This window comes from Cryptomeria japonica, chromosome 11, assembly GCF_030272615.1.
Source record: "Cryptomeria japonica chromosome 11, Sugi_1.0, whole genome shotgun sequence".
Lineage (NCBI taxonomy): Eukaryota > Viridiplantae > Streptophyta > Pinopsida > Cupressales > Cupressaceae > Cryptomeria > Cryptomeria japonica.
The window spans coordinates 158,786,312-158,809,284 of record NC_081415.1 but is presented as its reverse complement, the minus strand read 5'-3'; the positions used below and the strand labels follow the sequence as shown (position 1 = coordinate 158,809,284).

Genomic DNA, 22,973 nt, shown 5'->3' with positions numbered 1-22,973 from the left:
ATTACACATTGTTTCAACCCTAAACACTCCCATGCATAATTACAAACCAAGAAAAAAAATCTGTTGGTGGTGTGGTTTATAGCAAAGCAAGATTGACATTATAACAATCCTTCTCCATTGACAAATAATTAGATAACCATAACAAAATAAAAATAACAATAAAAACTAAGTACATTTCCATAATTTACTTAAATGTTGATGCAAAAAATCTTTCACACAATCGAATGCATTAAACTAAGTGCATTTCCATAATTTACTTAAAGGTTGATGCAAAAAATCGAATCCAGAAATGCACTCTTGATAATTATATGATGGATTGTGGAAATCTCTTAGAACTGATTACTTAAAGGTTTTCAAAACAACAAATTGATAATTTACTTAAAGGTTTTTTGACTCTCTTCATCCTGATGATGGATCATGGAGTGTGATCAGAAACGTTGATGCAAAAATCTTTCACACAACCGAATCCAGAAATGCACTCTTGATAATTATATGACCAAACTACTCACCTTCATCATCTTTCACACAACCGAATCCAGAAATGCACTCTTGATAATCATCACAACTGATATAGATTTGGATCCCTTCATATAATTTTGATAAAAGACTACAAAACATACATAGATGTGGAGGTGGGCATGTAGGACCATATGTAGATTTGAATCCCTTCATGTAAGGAAAGAAAAAGATAGGTCACCGAATAGACAAATTACAAAGCCTACCTTAGCTACCTTAGATATCTATCTAATGTCAACATGAACCACAACAAATATATACACGAGAAAATCAAATATACACATAACCCACCATTTAAATTAGTTGAGCCACATGGTCCACTCCCCCTTCTCAATTGGTTGGCATCATAAAATGAGAAGGACGACACGGTTGGTGCTTATATGAATGTCGAGTTGGTTAAGAAAAATTGTTTAGATTTGATGAGATGATTTTGGAAACATTATAAAGCTAAAAAGATAGAGGTAACTCTCCACACATGACTAAATAGACTTAAATGTCTTGGCCATATAAATCCTAGCATATTGGTGACATTTCACGGTATTCCACGTTGTGTCACCCAAAAAAATGAAAGAGTATATAATGCAAATAAGGTTAGTATTATCATTTTAAATGTCGGGGAGTAAAATTCTAGAATCTTGTATTATTATTTTAGATTATAGGGTGTTGCAATTTAGGTTAGCTATTAGCAATTTGGACTTTATGGTATAATACATTAAGATCAAGTATTGATATTTTAGAGGGTAGATAAAACAATTATAAGATGAAGTACAAAATATAAAGTAGAATTAAAATAGTTGTAAATGAAAATACATTTTTTTAACATAAATAGTGTTTATGTGTGCAATTATTAGGTCTTCTATCTAAAATATACCAATAATAATGGCTTAAAAGATTTGAGGTCATTTAAGTGTTTTGTACAAGTTATATTGGCAAAATATTTTAACAAAAAAATATTTCAATGTTTGACTACTAGGGATTCCATGATTTAAGTTGTAGTCAAATCTTTAAAAATTCATTTTAAGGACACTTCTCACTAGTGGGGAAGGACCAATACATGTGAACCTTATCTTCGTGCTTCTCAAAATCCTATGTGGATATTTCAAATTACCCTCAAATTTGTACAACATTTTACTTGTCAAGTCCCATACTTAAAAAAAATGTTTTCAAGTCCACATGGTCAAATATGATGCTACATCAACATGCTTTTCTGTAAAGGTGTCCAAACTGGTCCCAAAAAAAGTAAGACTAATAGGTGTACACTAAGTGAGGTTTAATGGTGCGCTAATATGACATCACATGATTAGTTACTTTTTGAAATTTAGAAGAATATACACTATTATATGACCCATTTTGTCCCTTCCTCTATCCACTAATGGTCCCTTTCCCTTAATATCTTTCCCCTTGATATATTGATGTGATGAATTACAAGTCCAAATTTTAGTTATAGATAAATAGAGTCTACATCATAATTTCCGGAAGAAAATTTGAAAGTCATACAAAATTCCCACTACCTAGCCTCGTCCTTATCTTGCTATAGAATACCTTTTCCAATCAGAAACTTTAATTACTATAATAATAAAAATCTAACTCATTTGAAATCGAGTGCACAGCAAATAAAAGAGGCCCTGTAATCTCAAACCATGTGTATGATTAGGTGAACCGCGAAGACATATCTGAAAGGAACGTTGGAAACCGATGAGGGCTCTGATTTCGACACGTATGCAAATAAGTGCCAAGCCCCTTTTTAACGCTCCCAAGTTTCAAATACCCATGTGACCTAGTCAGGGAAGTAAACCCATTCATGTCTCTTCCGCTTTTTCTCTATATATAGAGAGTTACCTCACTTGGTTATGACACAATACTAGCCTGTTCTAGTGCATCTCATTCCATACGAACTCCTGCCTGTGACTATTCTTTAGTTTTTCTAGTTCTCATCTCAGGTAGTTTTTGAATGCTATTCGAAAATATGTGTGGGTTGTGGATTTTGTTTTTCATAATGATAATTGGAAGCAAATTTTGCCCTGCTGGTGCTGGTGGTTTGACATTCTCTGTTTCTGTGTGTTTGATATGGATTAAACTTATGTTTCATGTCAAAATCCATTGTTTTCTTGGTGTAAAGTTATGATTTTGTTGATCATCGGATGTGGGTGTAATGTTTTTGACATTTGCAGGATCACGAAAATGTTTGGACACCATCACCAACACCATGATCAGCCCGCTCAACCCCCCCATGGAAGTGGTCCCTACCCTCCAGCTCCCTTACAAGGAGACACTGTGAAGATCTACTGCGAGGCCAATCCTGACTACTGTCTTGCCAACTTCAATGGCCAGGTCGCCATGGCACCTGCTAATGAGTCTGACCCAAATCAGGTTTGTTGTTATGACTTTAGATTCTAAGATGGGTTATGAATGTGGGTATTTTAGGGAATGTCTGTTGATTTATAGCGATGCTTTGATTTTAAAGCAGTTGGTCATGGGTATTAGAATATCAGAATACATGAGCATCAGTAGGTGTGTGTATGTGATTTGGCATGGTGTCAGATTGATATGGTATAATGCTTTGATTTTGCAGCAATGGATAGGTGTGACCGTGTGTGTATGTGATTTGGCATGGTGTCGGATTGATATGGTATAATGCTTTGATTTTGTAGCAATGGATCATGGACACTTCATGGGGCGTGAAGGTCAAGGATGAAGCGGGTTTCCCTGCATTTGCCTTGGTGAACAGGGCTACAGGCCAGGCTCTGAGGCATGGACGTGCAGAGAAAGAAAGGGTTAGTAATTTTTCTTGAAGCCATTCTGTTGTATCTTGTGTTTAAGGACCCATAATAGGGTTTAAGGCATGTGCATGAAATTGTTTGTATGCTTGAATGGTGCAGGTTACCTTGGGTCCATACCACCCCGATGATTTGAATGAAGCTGTACTGTTTACTCAGAGTGCTGATGTGGGAAGGGGGTATCAATGCATCAGGCCTGTGAACGACATTAACCTCAATCTGGATGCCAAGGTCGAGGATGATAAACATCATGGCGGCCTTCGAGAAGGGGCAGAGGTTGTTCTCTTCAAATGGCACAAGAAGGAGAGCCAGAAATGGAAGATCACTCCAATCTGTAAGTTTCGTATTTAACTGCATTATGTGGAATTGTACTTTTTGGGTATGATATTGGTTAAATGTAAAGTGATTGGCTGTCTGGTAAAAGTCATGGATTGTCTGGTAAAAGTCATGTTTTCATAAAGGGTTTGGAGGCTTATCCTACAATTTAGATTACTTGTGTCATGGTAATGCAAAACTATGATGTGTGCAAATAACTTCCTAGTTTACATTGATCTGATATTGGAGATCTTATTCAAAAACATAAGTTGGTTCTGAAAAGTTTCGACCTTTCACTGGTCTAGTAATGAACTTTAAGTTGGTTCTGAAAAGGTTTTCGACACCCCAAATTCCACATCGCTTAACCCTCTATTTATCTTATATAATGTATCTCTAGACTTTTTCAGCCGCAACTATCTTGAGGCAGAAGCTTTCCTCCAAAACCCAGAGTGATTTGCTCTCTGTTCTTAAGTTAAATGTTTTCTATGTTATATCGATGTGTTTTCGCTTACTTTTTATTTAGTCCTTGTATTCTAATAAATAAGATGTCTGATGTATTCAATGCATCTAATAGTCAGATAATCAAGCAGCATTTTAAACCCCAAATGGGGTTTATAATTTGCAATGAAAAGGTTTGACCTTACATTAACCCTTTGTTCATCTAATAATGTATATCTAGACTTTTGAAGCTTACAACTGTCTTGAGGCAGAGGCTTTGTTCCAGAAGTAAGAGTCTGTTCATAAGTTTGATGTTTCCTATGTTGTATCGATGTGTTTTCACTTCCATTTTTAGTCTCTATAATTTAACAAATAAGATATGGATGCTTATGTTTTCATTCGGTTTATCTGATCTTCTATGCTTAATGGATCTGAACTATATGTTTTGGCGACTCCTTCAATCAAACTGAGATTATTTAGCATTGGTTTAAACTATTTTGTTTGGAATATGATTAGTGAGCTCATCTCAAGGAGGATATGCATCTGGTTCTTTACACCGTCCTCTTAATGAAGAGGAGCTTCAGGGTCACGCTGTTAGGATTTACTGTGAAGCTAATCCAGAGTTTTTCATGGCTGCCCAAGGCCATATTGCAGTGCTTGCTCTAGGAAGCCCACATGATCCCCACCAGGTATCTTCTATTTCTGGTCTCTAAATTCCTCGGAAGAAAAGTACAATTAGTTTGCCTAAATGTGGTTCCTTGTTTATTTATTAATATCTCTTCTAACAGCAATGGATCAAAGTGGATTCATGGGGTCTTAAAGTGAAGGATGAAGTTGGATTCCCATCCTTTGCCTTGGTGAATAAGGCTACCAAGCAGGCTCTCAAACATGGAGATAAGGAGTGGGACCAGGTATAACTGTTCATATTCATGCACATGTGTTTTTACTGAGTGTCTAGGAGCAAAGTACTCAGAGCAGCATTCTGTTTTTATTTTTATTTTTATTGTTCTGTTGATCTTCCGGCTGGTGACAATAATTTTGGGTTTGCTGATCCCTCTAGCAAATGGGGAAATTGTAAGAACTGATGGTTGGCATATTTGGACATTTTTGTGGACTGTGTTCTGACCTGTAAGTTGTATTTGGGCAGATATACTTGGCAGATTACAACCACAATAAGTTGGATGAATCATTTCTGTGGACCCTAAGTGCAGATGTTGGGAATGGCTATCAATGCCTTAGGCCTGTGAACAACATCCATCTAAATATGGATGCAAAACAAGCTGATGGTGAGGATGGTGGAATCTATGATGGAAATGAGCTCATTCTCTTCAGCTGGAAGAAACAAAGCAATCAGAAATGGAAGCTGCAGCCCCTTAATTGTAAGTTAATTGTAACTCAAATTTATCTTGATCTTTTAAAAGGATGGTAGACCAAAATGCAGTTTGGGAATCTGTTTTATTGCCAATTGATCCATGCCAGAGTAAGAGGCGTTTTTTTAAGTATGGTAAATAGTATTCTTATTGAATTAATTTATTTATAATGCCCCATTGGTTCTGTATGCAGAGAGGAAGTATTATATACCATGCAAATGAAGGAGCAGCAGCTGCAGCAGCTTAGAGCTGCATTTTGCCATATGGACTGCAGCATCAAAGGCGTATATTTATACATAGTGTCTAGTTTATGTTGTGATGAAATGTAAACCTAGGCCTTATGGGGTATAAATAGGGCATGGTGTATTATGATTGATGTGGCCTTTGTTAATACATCTTTCAGTAATGCATCGGTTTTCTATTTTGTTGTGTGAAAAAACATATATGTGGTTAAAATCTGGACGATTTTACAATTAATATTGTTGCTTTTTATGAAATTTAACCGTGAATGTGTCTAATATTTGAAGTTTTACACTGGCTGATTTGTCAATAAGTCATTGCCATTTTTAGAAATTTCTGATTTACTAAAGTGTGATATTGTGAGACAGTTATTTATTTAAATCATTTTGCTTTATAGAGAGATCGAACTGCAATGGATTAGCAAGCCATTTATTAAACTTCACTGTCTTGTCAATAGGAATTACTGAATATATTTTTATATTGGAAACAGTTTTTATTTAAAAAACTTTTTAATTAAGAAAATATTTTATCAATAGGCTTATGTTTGTAATATAGAGATAAAAAAGAGACGGGCTCATATTTTCTAATATAGAGATAGAAAGAGATAGATAAGGATAGATAGGAGATCTAGATGGGGTAAGAGAAACAAAGAGATAGATGGGGTAAGAGAAACAAAGATAGAGATAAAGATAGATATGGGGGAGGAGAGAGAAATGAAAAGAGAGATAGAGAGAGATATATAAGGATAGATAGGAGATCTAGATGAGGTAAGAGAAACAAAGAGATAGATGGGGTAAGAGAAACAAAGATAGATATGGAGGAGGAGAGAGAAATGAAAAGAGATAGAGATGGAATGGATAAATGTATAGAGAGAGAGGGAGGAAGAAAATTAGAGAGGGAGATTTAGAGATATAGGGTAGAGAGAGATGGATAGGTAATAAGATATAGATAGATGGGGAAATAGAAGAAATATGAAGAAATAGAAATAAAGGATTTAGAGATATAGGGTAGAGAGAGATGGATAGGTAATAAGAAATAGATAGATGGGGAAATAGAAGAAATATGAAGAAATAGAAATAAAAGAGCAAAGAGTTATAGATATAGAGGTCTATGAAGGAGAGGGAAAAAATAGGGGGAAGGAATATAGAGGTATAGGAAGGAGAGGGAAAAAAGAGGGAGAAGGAATATAGAGGTCTAGGAAGGAGAGGGAAAAAGAGGGAGAAATATGGATGGATATAAAGAGGGGGACATGTGTAAAGATAGAAGGGGAGAGAAGGATAGAGGGAGAGAGGAAGATGAAGAGAAATGGATAGGTAAAGAGAGATAGGAAGATATATAGATATAGAGGGGGAAGGAGATCTAGATGGTGATAAGAGTGATAGAGATACAAGGATATATAAATAGAGGGGGAGATTGAAAGAAACAAAGAGAAATCAAGAGGGAGATAAACAAAGAGAAGTAGAAGGGAGAGAGAAATAGGGGATGATAGAGAAAGGGAAAGAGAGGAGAGAGATGCACATATATGGCAAGAGAAAGGGAGAGAGGTAGAGAAAGGGAGAGAGATAAGGGGATAATGAGGAAGCTAGTGAGGGAGAGATAGCGATAGAGAGGGAGGGGGGATATAGAAAGAGAGAAGGAGGGAGAAATTGATAGAGGGAAAGAGAGAAGATGGAGAAGAGAGGGAGATGAAAAAGAAGAGGGGCGAGAGGGAGAGAAAGATAGCTCAATCTATAAGAGAGGGTGATATAGAGAGAAAAATAAAGATATAGAAGTAGAGAAATATATGGATAGATAGAGATAAAGTAGATGCATGATTTTCTTATGATGATGTGATCTAGAACATGGGATTGATTATGATAGAATGTTGTGTGAGACATCTCATTTTTCTAGTAGTTTGAGAGCAAGTGTGGTGCATTTGTAAAACTTTATTTTTTTTATTAGATGTTATCTTTAATAGGATGTAGGAAAGAGATTAATAACTTCACACCTTCTTAATCATTCATTTCTCAACAAAACTTCATAGATTACACAACCTAGTAATTTAACAATGGCCATCTAGATCCTTAACATCTCATAAAATGTATAAAATTTATAAATATTTCAAGGAAAATGGATTGATTAAACTCTATACAAGTTAAATCATCCCAATGAGTCACAATGGGTAATGGGTGTTACTAAGCTCTTGTTCAAATGGCCTTAACAATCCATAAATCACAAAATTAGACAATTTAAAGAGTATCAATTGATATCAACACTTGGGGACTTACATTCATAAATATATTAATAGTATGTTGCCTTGTAATTCTTTGCATATATCCCACCTTCACACATGAAATATATGGATGCATTCAACATCCAAGATAGTCCATATGTTGCATCGAGAAAGTGAAAAGGATTGCTTAACGACACTATCAAATGGAAATAGATAACAAAAAATACACTTCTAATAAAAATATAGAGCCATCCATTTTTAAAAATGTCAATTTTTAAAAATTGATTACAAATGTTAGTATGGATGCAAATGTTGAAAATTCACTTTACTTGTATTTCAACATATATATGTTCTTCTCACACTCTAGGATTCATTTTTCCAAATGCAGGAAAAACTTAGTCCACTCCTTCTTATACATTTGAGAGATTGTTTCTATGCATTTAAGTTGTAGTGAATGCTTGTTATGGAACTACATTGGAGATCCCAATATCCTTCATATTACACATTTCCATTAGAACATGAAAATGAATATAAATTTGCACTACCCTCCTATGAACATTTGTACTAGTAAAGAATATTATTTTTAATCATAAATACACATTTTAACATATTAACTTACAAAAATATATTCAAACTATTTATTAATCGAAATATTATTTATTTTATTCATATATTTTTATTTAATTATTATAAATAATATAAAACATTAACAAGTATTTTTTTTTTATTCATATTACTTATTAATCGAGAATAATCATACTTGTATATAAATATCATCAAATTAACTAAAAGTACAAAATTCATTTTCCTTTACCCTTTTATCTAAAACGTATTCTAATTATTTGTATTAGTTATTGTTAACTATATGTTAGAGCCTTAATTCTCTTAGAAGCTTTACCAATATTTTTCTTTAAAAGTGAATAACTATATGACTAAAGGTGAATGCTATAATGATTTAAATACACACTCTTTAACTAAACAATATCTCATGCGTACCCGAGAATGCTATAATGATTTAAATACACACTCTTTAACTAAACAATATCTCATGTGTACACGAGAATCGTTGAAGGAAATAGCTACAAGGTTAATATTTATGATAGTTAAAAGTATTAGACCAAAAATTGAGATCGACTAACAAGGATAGTAAAGGTATTTGATAGATGTGTAAGCAACGAGTGGGAAAACGTCCACGCTAATAATAGTTTGGACTCCCCAAAAAATGTCCATGGTAAAATAATTTAAATAAATAACAAAAACAAACAATCTTGATTAGTTTGACCACCTTGCACACTTAGGGCACTGTCTCAGTCGTTCATCATCTCAAGCAAGTTGTTCATCTCAAATAAGAAACGCTTTTGATGTAACAAGATCTTAAGTTTAACCTTCCTCAAAGGATCCTTACCCTTATTCTTGTCGTTAGATTAATTTGTGTTAGTTGATAGGTCATCTCCACTCAATGCAATTGATATGTTCTTTTAATCTTAAATGTATTTAAATGGTTAGCTTTGGGACCAAAGATTATTTTTTCTTAGGGAAGTGTTTATATAAATGGTCTTTATCACTCATATTTTCCTCGTCAAAGCTAATTAAGATAAAAAGTTGTTTTTATTGAACCATCAATACTTTTGGATGCTTATATAAATTAGAAACTTCAATTACATATAATGAAAAAATCTTAAGCTTTCAATGTACTTCAAACGGTCCTTATTTTTTTTTGTTGTTCGATTAATTTGTGTTAGTTGATAGAGGTCCTCTATGCTCAATGCAATTGATATGTTCTTTTAATCTTAAATGTATTGATGTTGTGGACTTGTTTATTTTCAACTTTTAATAAAATTAAATTTATTATTACTTTTTGCTAAATGCCACCTCTTTGAATATCTCTAAAATGAAAACTCTTCAAACATCATTTTAACATATATTAGCACTGTAAACAAACTAAATTGAATTACTTTCTATGATTGGATGCATCTAAATTTTAAACAAAATTCTTCTTTAGTTACATTTACATCTTATTTTATCAACAACTTGAATCTTATTAACAACTTTATTTTTAACCTCATCCCCTCATCTAAGAACCAATCCCACATTTTAGAAAGAGAGACCCCCATACTAAAGGGTCAGGGGATACCAAGGTATTTGGTGGTCTCTCAATTGATGGGATAATGCAATTATGGATCATAATATACTCACTTAAAATGTGCTAGTTGAGAACTAGAGGCAAACAATACAAATTATAAGGAATGGAGATTCCTTTAATAAGATTCATTTGATTAGCCTTTTGAAGGTGCCCCAAAACATCAATTGTAAGCACATATAGGAATGGAGGCAAAGGGCATCCCTATCTTATGGATTGTTGCAACTCAAATGATTTTGACATAGTTGGATTAAGCATCTCTAAACAACATTTGAACAATATTTTGGATTTTTGGTCCAAACCCTAGCCAATGAAGCATTTTAAGAATGAAGTTCTAGCAGAGTCTATCATAAAATTTAATTAACAAAGCATTCTAGCTTGATTGTTGGACCCATTCAATGGTTTCCTAATACAACATTAAATTTTCAAGAATATATTTGCCCTTCATGAGCCTTGTTTGTTCAGTTCTAACAATACCTTGGACAACAGGCTTGATCCTAATAGCCAACGCCTTAGTAATACTTTTATAGGTGTTTAAAAGAGTAATTGGATGCCAACCAACAAAAGTATTTTCATTTTTCCCTTTAGGAATGAGTTTGATTAAGCCTTTGTTGATGCTTGGGCCCGAGGTTCCCTTTTGAAGAGCTTCTAAGTAGACCATATAAAAATAATCTTTGATATGGTTCCACATGGTTGGTTAGAATTCAATAGGAAGTCCTTTAGAACTTTGAATTTTACTAGATTTAATAGAAAAAAGGGCACACCCAATTTCATCTAGTGAAACAATATGATCCAAGCATCGACTGTAAGTAGGGTCAATCTTGGTAGGGATACAATCCTTCATACCTTCATCTAAGATTTACAGGATATCTATCTGATTATTATCTTCTTGAATAACTTCTCATAATTTTTTTGAACAACATGATAATTGGATTGAGACTGAGTGTAATCCATTTTCATCTATGATTGCACTAATTCTCTCTTTTTTTTAATGTTTATATTTGAGATAATTGTTATCAACAAAGTATGCACCCTAGATAAGCTATTAACCAAGTAAAGTATGTAACATATTCACATTTGTAATAGAGTTCTAACACCAAACCTATGAATTGAGATAAATCATTGTCAATATCTTCCTCTTCCTCTTTAGGAAACATGTCAACTGAGGACAAATGCACATGGCCAAAGCACATAATTTTGCCAAGCGACTTACACACCATATATAGATGGGCATGTAGGACCATATAAATATTTAGATCCATTCATGAAAGCAAAGGAAAAGATAGGTCACCTAATGGACAAATAACAAAGCACACCTATCCTAGATATTTATATTGTGTCAACAAGAGCAATGGTAAATATAAATAGAAGGAGACTATCAAATAGACACAAAACCATCATTTGATTGGTTGAGCCACATGGGCCATTGATCCTCAATTAGTTGGCATCATAAAATGAGAAGGTTGGCCAACTAGGTGCTTAGATAAAGGTTGAGTTGGTTGAACAAAACTACTAGGGTCAACAAGCTAGTTTTGTAAACATTATGAAGTTGAAGAGACATAAGTAACCCTCCACACACAACTACAAAGGCTCAAATGTCATTGCCATACAAGCCCTGATAGAAGGGTGGTATATGAAAACATTCAAGGTCTTCCACACCATGTCACCTAACAGAAAAATGAAGGAGAAGATAATGCAAATAGGATTAGTATTATCATTTTAGATCTCAGGGAGTAAAATTTTAGAGTTGTGTATTGTTAATTTAGATCATAGGGTGTAGTAATGTAAGTTAGGTATTAGCAATTTGGATTTTAGGGTGTAACAAATTAAAACTAGTATACTTATATTCTAACAAAATACATATAAAATAATGCCGAGAGATATCACATAATTATCTTGCATGTTTATTAGTTATCAAGAAGGACATGGAGCTGAATAATGTTGCACTCTTTCACTCTCATAAAAAATGTAACAATTTCATATACATAGAGACAAGCGGCAATGGTTCTTTTTTATTCATAGTAATAAATTAATACTTATAGAGAAACTGAAACATGCATGCATTTACATGCCATCTACACGTCAAATTTATTCAAAATCATTTTTTTGTTTACGGATATTTGTATGTCATTGTAGATGCTTCTCGGCATAATTAGGTATTGATATTTTAGAGGGTAGATAAATAAAATATAAAATGAAGTACTAAAGATAGAGTAGAATTAAAATATGTATATATGTCAATAGGTCCTCAACCTATTGATGAAGTTGAAAGATTCTTAATGTTCCTAGTAGAAATCAAGTCTTACTAGTAGAGATCAAGTCTTACTGAATGCAAGGTTCCAACATCTTAAAAAAAATGAGACCAATGATTGAATCAAATTTTTTTTAATAATAACAAACTACTAAAGATTCCATGATTAAATTTTATTTGAAGGTATAAAATTCATGTTAAAAACACTACGTACTAATATGACAAAGTGTGTAATTAAGTCGATAGGCTTTTTGTATGGGGGTTTGCTTGCCGGGAAAGTGTCAGTATCCCGGTAAATTCCCGCCGGTCATATTTTCTGGCCACAGTAAAATTGACTTCCTGTGCGTAGTAAACCCTAGTGGACAACTCAAAAGTAAGATTCCTTTCTCTTGGAAAAAAATTTGCGTATCATTTTCTTTCTACAGAGATTGCCCCCGTTGCTTTTCCCGTCACCGACTTGTTGCTCTTGAATATTTAATACTTAATAGATAGACATTTTATCTCAAAAATTGATGTAGCATTCACATTTCCTGCACAATAAATTACTTACCCCGTGATCCGTCTGTTTCAACTTGCAAACAGAATAATCTTTCCTGTCTACCAATTACCTCTTTCATACTTTAAGATGTTAAATAGTTATTTACACGCTGAAGAGAATAACTTTGACTGCATTGTTAGTTGATTTTTTAGATAAAGGTCAAAGGATAGAGTACTTTACTGGAAATACTTTTAAGATAATATATTGATTAAGAGAGAGGTTATAATAAGTTTAGAAGGTTTATTATAAAAAGAGTGGCTGGCTGTTATATAATGGAATTTTTTTTAGAGAAATGAATTATTACTAAAGTAATTATATATATGTATGGGTGTTCGTTATTAAAGATTATTAATTATATATGTTCACTTAGCCTATTTTTGAACCATCCACTTAGTCTAGGGAAGTGATTCTATAGTAGAAGATAAGTCAAAACATTTCAGTTAAGTACAAGATTTATTGTAGATGTGGATCTAGATTTGTTGTTAAAGGTGAATGTATGACAATATCCTATTTGGAGATGGATGTCTTCCCATGAAGAGAGATATAACACCCATGCTACACCAATGGTAATCAGAAATAACCACAACTATTAATGCAATTGTATTTGTGAATAGCTAGAGGAAGCGACACATAAGCAATACCATCATAAGAAACTTGCATACTAGATCTTAATTTACCAAATAAAAAGAACAAGAGGGTAGTATTGATGATATTAACTTTACAATTGAAGAATTATGTACCCTAAATTTAATATTTTAATGGTTGGTTATTATTTGCAATGACTTTTCTAGTAGTAAGTTAAAGTCAATTAGACCAAATAGTTAATATAAGCCAATTGTTTTTTATGAATATTAATGAAATTATTTTGGACCTTCATCACTTGAATTTTGTGATTATTGTATTTTAAGTCACTCTCAATTTATTTATGAATTATTTATATATAAAAAAATTTCATAATAAACTACACATTTATAATTGAAAAATGCACATAAACATGATCATGGAAGCATGCATGGAGAGGTTGTGAAATCATGCAATAGAAAAAAGTTGACATTAATTGTAATATAAGACTACTTGTTTTAGTAGTCATTTGTTGGAAATAGAAGTCTAATATAGCTAGTTGATCTCCCTTTATCGGGACAAGATCAATTATAATTACACATTGCTACAAACCCACACTTCTCTTGATTACGAGTGCTTATTCCTTTCACTATTTTCTATGGATCCCTCAATTTGCTATCTATGACAATTAATTCATCTTCTCTTCCTTTTGTTGAAAACTAAGTTACAATTTTAGAAAACACCTAGTAATAGTTGCATATCATAACATTTTAGTCAACAACCAGATGTACAGTGCAAATATTTATCAAAACATTAATAGAAACATAGTTTTAGAAAATTATAATAGAAACATTTGAGATTCTTGACAAGTCACAAAAAATAAGATTCTTGGCAAGCCACAGAAAAAACCTTCTTCTATCTTTCAAGATATTGATGACAATACCTATTACTCTCTAATATAAAAAATTATTCAACAATCAATTTTATAATAAATTTTGAAAACAACAAAAATAATATTCTAAAATAATTAATAACCGGTTTTTAAAATTCACCAAAGTACCTATTATTTACACCCATAGCCCCTTTTTCTTTTTGTCTCATATTATGAAATATCAAATCATTAACCTTTATAAAATAAATTAATTTAATATATTTGTTAATTAATAAATGTCTAATAAACAGAAGTATTTGAATAAATTTAATATCTACAACAATTATACAGCAAATGAAACACACTTATATAAAATCACTCAAAACATAAAAAGAAATGTACATTCCATCATATTTATTTATTAATTAAAGATTATAAAAATATAACATATACTAATTTTTAATCAATTAACAAATTTGATAAAGGTGCATTCTTGTTTGGATAGACAGTAAAGTAATACCACACCAGGCACACGTTGTACTGCTCTAAAGTAAATTCCGTATATTATTTTTAAGCCGATAGGCTTTTTGTATGGGGGTTTGCTTGCCGGGAAAGTGTCAGTATCCCGGTAAATTCCCGCCGGTCATATTTTCTGGCCACCGTTTTCTTTGGTGGGCAACTTGCGTTGCATTGGCATACGGCGGAAACCCATCAAATCCTTCTTGTCAGTGGGCTTATGCAGCCCAGTTTGGACCCACACCCCACCTCTCTCTCTCTCTCACTCGCCACATTTAATAAATTTTTAATTGTATTTTTTAAAATTTTTAATATATGTTTTCTATATTATTTTTAAAATATATATTTTTAAACTGTATTTTATTTATACTTATTTTTATTATTTAATGTATTCTATTTATATTATATTTTTTTATTTTTTTAATATATCTAAAATTTTATATATTTTATTTATATTTTACTTAATAAATTTTAAAAAAATTAGTTTAATAATTTTATTTTTAATTTTTTAATTTTTAATATATTTTTATATAAATGTACAATATTTATATTATATTTTTTTATTTTTCAATATATTTTTATATTTAATATTCATGTTGAAATATTGAATATTATTTTTAAATTTAAATTATTAACATTTTGGTTGTCATTTTATTGTCATTTATTTTAATATTAAATATATATTTAATTTTAATTTAAAAAATAGAATTAAATATAAAATATTAAACATGATGTTAATTTAAAATGTAAAATTTAATATACTATATTAAACTTTAATATACTTTAAAGTTTAACATCATAATATAATTTAAATATTGTAATTTAAAGTTTCATATTTAATATATAAAGTTATAAAACTTTATAAAATTTATTATTAGGTATGTTTATAAACTTTATAAATAATATAGATATAAATAATAAAACTTTATGAACTTTTAATTTATACACTTATAATTCAAAACTGTATAAAGTTTATTATAATGTAGCTTTTATATACTTAATATTATAATTCCAAAGTGAAAAACTATTACTTATAATTCAAAAAGTGAATAAATTTTCACTTATAAAGTTTATTCAAAAGTAGATAAATAAATTTTATACACTTATAAATTTTCACTTATAAGTGAATAAAGTTTATTATAATTTAAAAGTGAATAAATTTAATAAATCAATAAGCTTTCATTTCAAGGTGAAACAAAGTTTACTATAATTCAAAAGTGAATAAAGTTTAAAGTATATAAATGTTATATTATAATAAACTTTATGCACTTTTGAATTTTGAAATATAAGTGTACAAAGTTAATTATAGTATAAAGTATAGAAAAAATATAATTTTTTTTTTATATTATAAATCGAGAGTTCAAAAGAGTACATCAAAAAGGAGGGAGGCAGAGCCTCAACCAGCTAGAAGGAGAGCAACAATGAAAGAGAACCACCAAAGAGAAGAACTATCCGAGATACATATACATTCGAGAAGCAACAGAGTACAAGAGAACCAGAAGAGCAACCAAAAAAGGATTAGTCCTACGGGTAAACATCTTCAAATTTGTTGACCCAGGATGTCCAACCAATGGGTCCCTCCATCCAGATAGCCTTTTTCTGTTCCAGCAGTTGATGAAAGACCTGAAGGTTATCAACAGAGGGGTTTTTGCTGTTTTGGATCTCCTGCATGAGCTTGGCAAGGGCTTCATCAAACGCCATCTGGTTGTCCAGCACACTAGCTAACTCAAAACCATTCTGCATCTCATATATAAACATTGTAGCCCGACCATCACGCAAAAATCTGAGCAACTTCCTTTTTTCCAGGTTGAGCACGCAGCAGACCTGTGAGGCAATTTTAAAATAAATGAGATTTCTATGAAATCCAGTAAGAGATCTGGTAAAACCTTGGAACTTAGAATCATTTCTAAATTTCCATATATGCCAAAGGATGAAAGATGAGAGAACCTACCAAAATAAGTTAGTATCTTTTCTAAGGCCATCAATAAAACCAGTAATAATATCCAAAGTATAAACATAGCGAGTGATGCAAATACCAAACATGAGCCAACCTTCATGGGCAAAGGAACAATCGAAAAATATATGTCTCATAGTTTCAGGAACTCTACAGATAGAACAAATATCAAGGGTGGCATGCTGGTTTCTAATGGGCAGCCTGTCCAGCAGGAGCAACCATTTAAAGCATTGAATTTTAGGAGGAATAGGAGCTTTCCAGAGCTTATCAAACATTTTATGCCAATCAGAGGAGGAAAAGGAAGAGTACCAAATGACATTAAGATGTTGAGAAACAGAGGTATCATGGTTAAGAAATCGGTATATATCTTTAGCTTTGATAGAAGAGAGGTGAGTACCATCCTGCCGCCTAAAAGAGAGAAATCGGTGAGAATCCACATCAGTATTATGAGGGAGATTAAGGTGAGAACAAGCCATTTTGATGAGGTTATACGTTCGCTTATGAGAAGCAGGGATATCAAATTGATTAGCAAGGTCTTCCCAACTGATGAGCTGATTGTGATCAAGGATATCCATGATATACTTAACACCCTTGTTGGCCCAAAATTTAGCCGAACAGCCTTTAGTCAAAGCAAGGGGTTTACCTTGATGGAGAAGATTCCACCATATTGATCGCTCACCTTGAAGAGTATAATGATAATCAAAGGCTGAGTTATCAATATAGTGTCGAATGTTCTCCCATGCTTTCCATAAGGAATGGAAAACCCAAGTTCCCTTCACAGAAATGGGGAAATTGCCAAAAACCAAATCACTGAAGGGGAGATGTTTCCAAGATTTAGCAGTTTTAGGCACTCCATTCTGAATGTCATTTCTGACAAGAACTTTCCAGGGCTCGTCACCAACAAGGGATTGAAGGATCCATTTAGAAGCAAGAGCCATTCCTTGAAGTTTGAGATCTTTAAGACCAAGCCCTCCAAGACTTTTCTCTAGATGGCACCAGTCCCATTTAACAGAATGGGCTTTCCTAGAACCGTTGCCATCTGACCAAAGAAAGTGCCTGATGGCTTTCTAAATTTCCAAGATCTGATAGTTACTAAACATCCAGACAGAAGAGTAATATATACTATAGGAGGAGAGAATCTTTTGGCAAACCTGGACTCTTCCAGCAAGGGATAAGAGTCTATGATTCCATTTATTAAGTTTTCTGAAAATCTTGTCTTTTATCCATAACCACATATCTTTGAGGGAAGGCTTGACAGAAAAGGGGATACCAAGATACCTAACAATCTGGTTAGGTCCTCCCCAGGAATAACCGAATTGGCAAAGCCAGTCCGGAGGATGATCACTCCATCCCAGCATAATGGATTTGGAGCTGGAAATACGAGCTCCAGAAGCCTTACCAAACATATCAAGTTTATTACAAAGGCAGATTAGGTTGTCAAAACTGAGCTCAAGAAAGAGAGAAGTGCCATCGGCAAATTGAATATTGAGGAGCTCGGAGTCATTAGGAAGAGTAATACCACGCACCTTAGGGGAGATGGTGTCATCTTTAAGGATATAATGAAGAGCATTGGAAGCAATGACAAAAAGAGCAGGAGCAAGAGGGCAACCCTAACGAATAGACCGAGACAAAGGAATGGGATTGGTTAGGGATCCATTGACATCAATCATGGCAGAAGCATCTTTTAAAAGAATTTGAATATACTTGCAAAAGATATCAGGGAATCCAAAGGCTTTTAGCATCATCAAGATGAAGTCCCACTCAATTCTGTCGTAGGCTTTTTCGAAGTCAAGGAGAAGCATAGCAGCCTCTTGATGAGAGGAATTGGCCCATTCCATGGCTTCCCAGCTGGAAATGAGGTTTTCCAAGATGAATCGTCCTTTAATGAATACAATTTAGAAATATGATATTTATTTATGATTTCTTATATATATGCCAAAATATAACTCTCTAGATATGTTTTGCTTAAATGTTCAACCATATGCTACTAGATCTTGACGACTAATTACTCTTTCCAAATATTATGTCAATTTAACAAATCTCTTTGTAGATCACACTATTCATCCATTTTCAACGGCATATGAATTTTAAAGACTAACAAATCTAACTCTCAGTTGTACAACTATAGTGCTTACCTATTCAGAAACCATCTAATTGTGGATGATGCTTTTTACTGTTTGACATTTTTTTATCAATGTTATTTTGTCAATAAATATACAATAATTGCAATTGACAATTGATATCTATGTTCGTTTTTTAAAAATGTTTTGTTAATGCTAATTGTTATTCTATATTTTGTTTTCATCAAGTTCAGAAGCTTTTTGTTGTGTGTTACCAAATCGCTGCCCCATGCCCTTGTTCTTGCATGCTTGACCACCTATCGGCTTCCCGTTGCACGCAAATAAAGCGCGCAACCGCTAGTGAATAATAAATATCTTACAATCACTACTATCACTAATAACTATCTTACACCACTACTACCACTAATGACTAGCTTACCACTGCTACCGCTATAGAAGACCCTTTAAATCTGATACTGCAATCAAAATTTGAAATCGAGTGCACAGCAAATAAAGAGGTTTTGTATTGTTAAACCACGTGTCCGATTATATAATGACATATCCGAAAGCATTTTGAAACAGGGGCGTAAATCAATCATGTCCCGAAGGCTTTTTCTCTATATACCGAGTCACCTCAACTGGTTGTGACACAATACTAGCTCGTTCTAATTCCGCTTATTTCATACGAATTCCTGCTTGTTACTATTCCTTAGCTTTTCTGCTTCTCATCTCAGGTAGATTTTGAATGCTGTTCGAATTTTTTTTGCTTGTGGATATTGTTTTCATGATGTTCATTACGTGCAAAGTTTGCCACTGTTTCTGCGTGTTTGATATGGATTAAACTTATGTTTCATGTCAAAATCCATTGTTTTCTTTGTGTAAAACTGTGATTTTGTAGATCATCGGATGTGGGTATAATTCTTTGTTATTTGCAGGATCACGAAAATGTTTGGGCACCATCACCAACACCATGATCAGCAGCAGCCTGCTCAAGCCCCTTATGGAAGTGGTCCTTACCCACCAGCTCCTGTACAGGGAGACACTGTTAAGATCTACTGTGAGGCTAATCCTGACTACTGTCTTGCCAACTTTAATGGCCAGGTGGCCATGTCTCCTGCTAACGAGTCTGACCCAAATCAGGTTTGTGGTTTTGATATTGGATTCTAAGTTGGGTTATGAATGTGGGTATTGTAGGGAATGCTTATTGATTGATAGTAACACTTTTGATTTTGAAGCAGTTGATCATGGGTATATGATTTTCCAAGGTATCTGATTGATAGGGTATGATGCTTTGATTTTGTAGCAATGGATAATGGACACTTCATGGGGCGTGAAGATCAAGGATGAAGCAGGCTTCCCTGCATTTGCCCTGGTGAACAGAGCTACAGGCCAGGCTCTAAGGCATGGGCTTGCAGAGAAAGAAAGGGTTAGTATCTTTTCTTAAAGCCATTATGTTGTACCTTGTGTTTAAGGAACTATAAGGGGGTTTCAGGCATGTGCATAAAATTGTTTGTATGCTTGAATGGTGCAGGTTACCTTGGGTCCATACCACCCCGATGATTTGAACGAGGCTGTACTGTTTACCCAGAGTGCTGATGTGGGAAAGGGGTATCAGTGCATCAGGCCGGTGAACGACATTAGCCTCAATCTGGATGCCAAGGTCAAGGATGATAAACATCATGGCGGTCTTCGTGAAGGGGCAGAGGTTGTCCTCTTCAAATGGCACAAGAAGGAGAGCCAGAAATGGAAGATCACTCCAGTCTGTAAGTTTCGTATTTAACTGCATTATGAGGATTTTCTTTTCTTGGGTATGGTTAAATGTAAATTGATTGATTGCCTGGTAAAAGTCATGTTTTCATAAAGGGTTTGGAGACTTTATCTCATAATTCGGATTGCTTGTGTCACTGTATTGCAAAACTACGATATCTCCACAGGGTTTTGGGCTTACAGTGATGATATTGGAGACTTTATCCAAATCTAAATTGGTTGGCGGTGGGATGTTTCCATTGAGTTTTCTGGAACTTTATAGGTATACCATAACATAGATTAGTTGAGTTTCCTCTGTCTGTAAATATGATGGAACTAGTAAATTCTGGATTTCAAAGCTTTGCATCATGGTTGGATAACAAGGGCCTTGTCCCAAAACCCATATAGTTTGTCTTTACTAATGTGATGGTTCTGAAAAGTTTTGACCTCACAATGGTTTAATAATGGATACCCCAAATTCCACATTGCTTAACCCTCTGTTCATCATTTGTAATATATATCTAAACTTTTTCATTTCTCAACGATCTTGAGGCAGAGGCAGAGGGTTGGTTCGAGAAGTCAGACTTTGTAGCTCTCTTGAATTTGATGTTTCCTATGTTTATCGATGTGTTTTCACTTCCTTTTTAGTCTTTATAATTTAATAAAGATGATGTATCCGATGCATCAAATCGTCAGGTGACGAAGATAACATTCTGAAACCCCGAATGGGGTTTATATTTTGCAATGAATGTTTATGTTTTCATGGATCTGAACGTTATATGCTTTTGGTGTCCCTCATCATCGAACTAAGATTATTGAGCATCGGTTTAAACTAATTTTGCTTGAACTATGGTTAGTGACCTCATCTCAAGGAGGATATGGATCTGGTTCTTCATACCGTCAACTAAATGAAGAGGAGCCTCAGGGTCATGCTGTTAGGATTTACTGTGAAGCTAATCCAGCGTTTTTCATGGCTGCCCGAGGCCATATTGCAGTACTTGCTCTAGGAAGCCCACACGATCCTCACCAGGTATCTTCTATTTTTGGTCTCTAAATTCCTCTGAAGGAATCTACAGTTAGTTTTGCCTAAATGTGGCTCCTTGTTTACACATTAATATCTCTTCTGGCAGGAATGGATCAAAGTGGATTCATGGGGTCTTCAAGTGAAGGATGAAGTTGGATTTCCAGCCTTTGCCTTGGTGAATAATGCTACGAAACAGGCTCTCAAACATGGAGATCAAGAGTGGGACCAGGTATAACCGTTCCTATACATACACGTGGTTTTATTGACTGTCTAAGAGCTAAGTACCCAGGGCAGCATTCTGTTTTCTTCTGTTTATTTTCCAGCTGTTAACAACAATTTTGGGTTTGCTAATTCCTCTTGTTCGAACACCATCAAATGTGGAAATTGAAAGAACTGATAGATGCCATATCTGAAAATTTCTTTGGATTGTGTTCTGACCTCTCCTAAATGGTATTTGGGCAGATATACTTGGCAGATTACAACCACAATAAGTTGGATGAATCATTTCTGTGGACCCTAAGTGCAGATGTTGGGAATGGGTATCAATGCCTTAGGCCAGTGAACAACATCCATCTAAATATGGATGCAAAACAAGCTGATGGTGAAGATGGTGGAATCCATGATGGAAATGAGCTCATTCTCTTCAGCTGGAAAAAGCAAAGCAATCAGAAATGGAAGCTGCAGCCTCTTAATTGTAAGTATTATGACTGAAATTTATCTTGATCTTTCAAAAGAACTGTTCTTTGTAAGGAATGGTAGATCAAAGTGCAGTTTGGGCGTTTTTTTTACATGCAAGAGTAAAGAAGTATTTTTTGAGTTTGGTAACTATTAATCATTTAGGTCTACTTTTGCTTATTGGTGAGTTATTGATCATATTCTTGTTTGCTTTATTTCAAATATGGCTGAACTAATTTGTTTTCAATGCCTTCATGTTTGCAGAGAGTAAGTACTATATACTATGGAATGTAAAAGCATGCTAAATAAAGGAGCAGCAGCTTAAGAGCTCCATTTGGTCATACGGACAGTTCAGCATCAAAGGTAAGCCTTATGGGATGTAAATAAGGCATGGTGTGTTATGATTGATGTTTAAGCATTGTATTAATATAAATGGGTAAAATCTTGAGCATTTTACAGTACATAAAAAAAAAGTGCTCTATATATGGGTTCTGTTATGTATGCAAGAATCGAAAAGTGCACAAATGATCTAATAGTTGTGCACAAATGTTCCAATAGTCATACACAAATTGGTCAATTATGGAGAAAAAAAAAGAAAAGTGAGCAGCTATTGATACACGTGAGATTTATTAATGGGTTTTTAGTTATCATTTTTTTGGTTTCTTTAAAGTTAGTAATTGGAGGTAATTGGATTAGTGCTCTTTTAAATTTTAAATATATTTAAATTGTTAGGTTTGGGTCCAAAGGTTATTTGCTTATCCTGAAATGC

The 22,973-nt window shown here is 33.6% G+C and overlaps 2 protein-coding genes across 2 annotated transcripts; both read left to right on the top strand.

Moving 5' to 3' along the window:
• The first annotated feature begins 2,299 nt into the window (after positions 1 to 2,299).
• On the top strand, positions 2,300 to 5,948 carry LOC131066079 (ricin B-like lectin R40C1). Its single transcript, XM_058000768.2, has 8 exons — positions 2,300 to 2,456; positions 2,688 to 2,886; positions 3,168 to 3,290; positions 3,396 to 3,627; positions 4,563 to 4,735; positions 4,835 to 4,957; positions 5,194 to 5,425; positions 5,610 to 5,948. Coding segments are annotated over exons 2-8 (1,074 nt in total). The 5' UTR covers positions 2,300 to 2,456; positions 2,688 to 2,697; the 3' UTR covers positions 5,612 to 5,948.
• A 13,386-nt stretch (positions 5,949 to 19,334) lies between these two features.
• Positions 19,335 to 22,765, top strand: LOC131066080 (ricin B-like lectin R40C1). The gene is made up of 8 exons (XM_058000769.2): positions 19,335 to 19,493; positions 19,695 to 19,899; positions 20,063 to 20,185; positions 20,291 to 20,522; positions 21,363 to 21,535; positions 21,636 to 21,758; positions 21,992 to 22,223; positions 22,469 to 22,765. Coding segments are annotated over exons 2-8 (1,080 nt in total). The 5' UTR covers positions 19,335 to 19,493; positions 19,695 to 19,704; the 3' UTR covers positions 22,471 to 22,765.
• Positions 22,766 to 22,973: the final 208 nt, after the last annotated feature.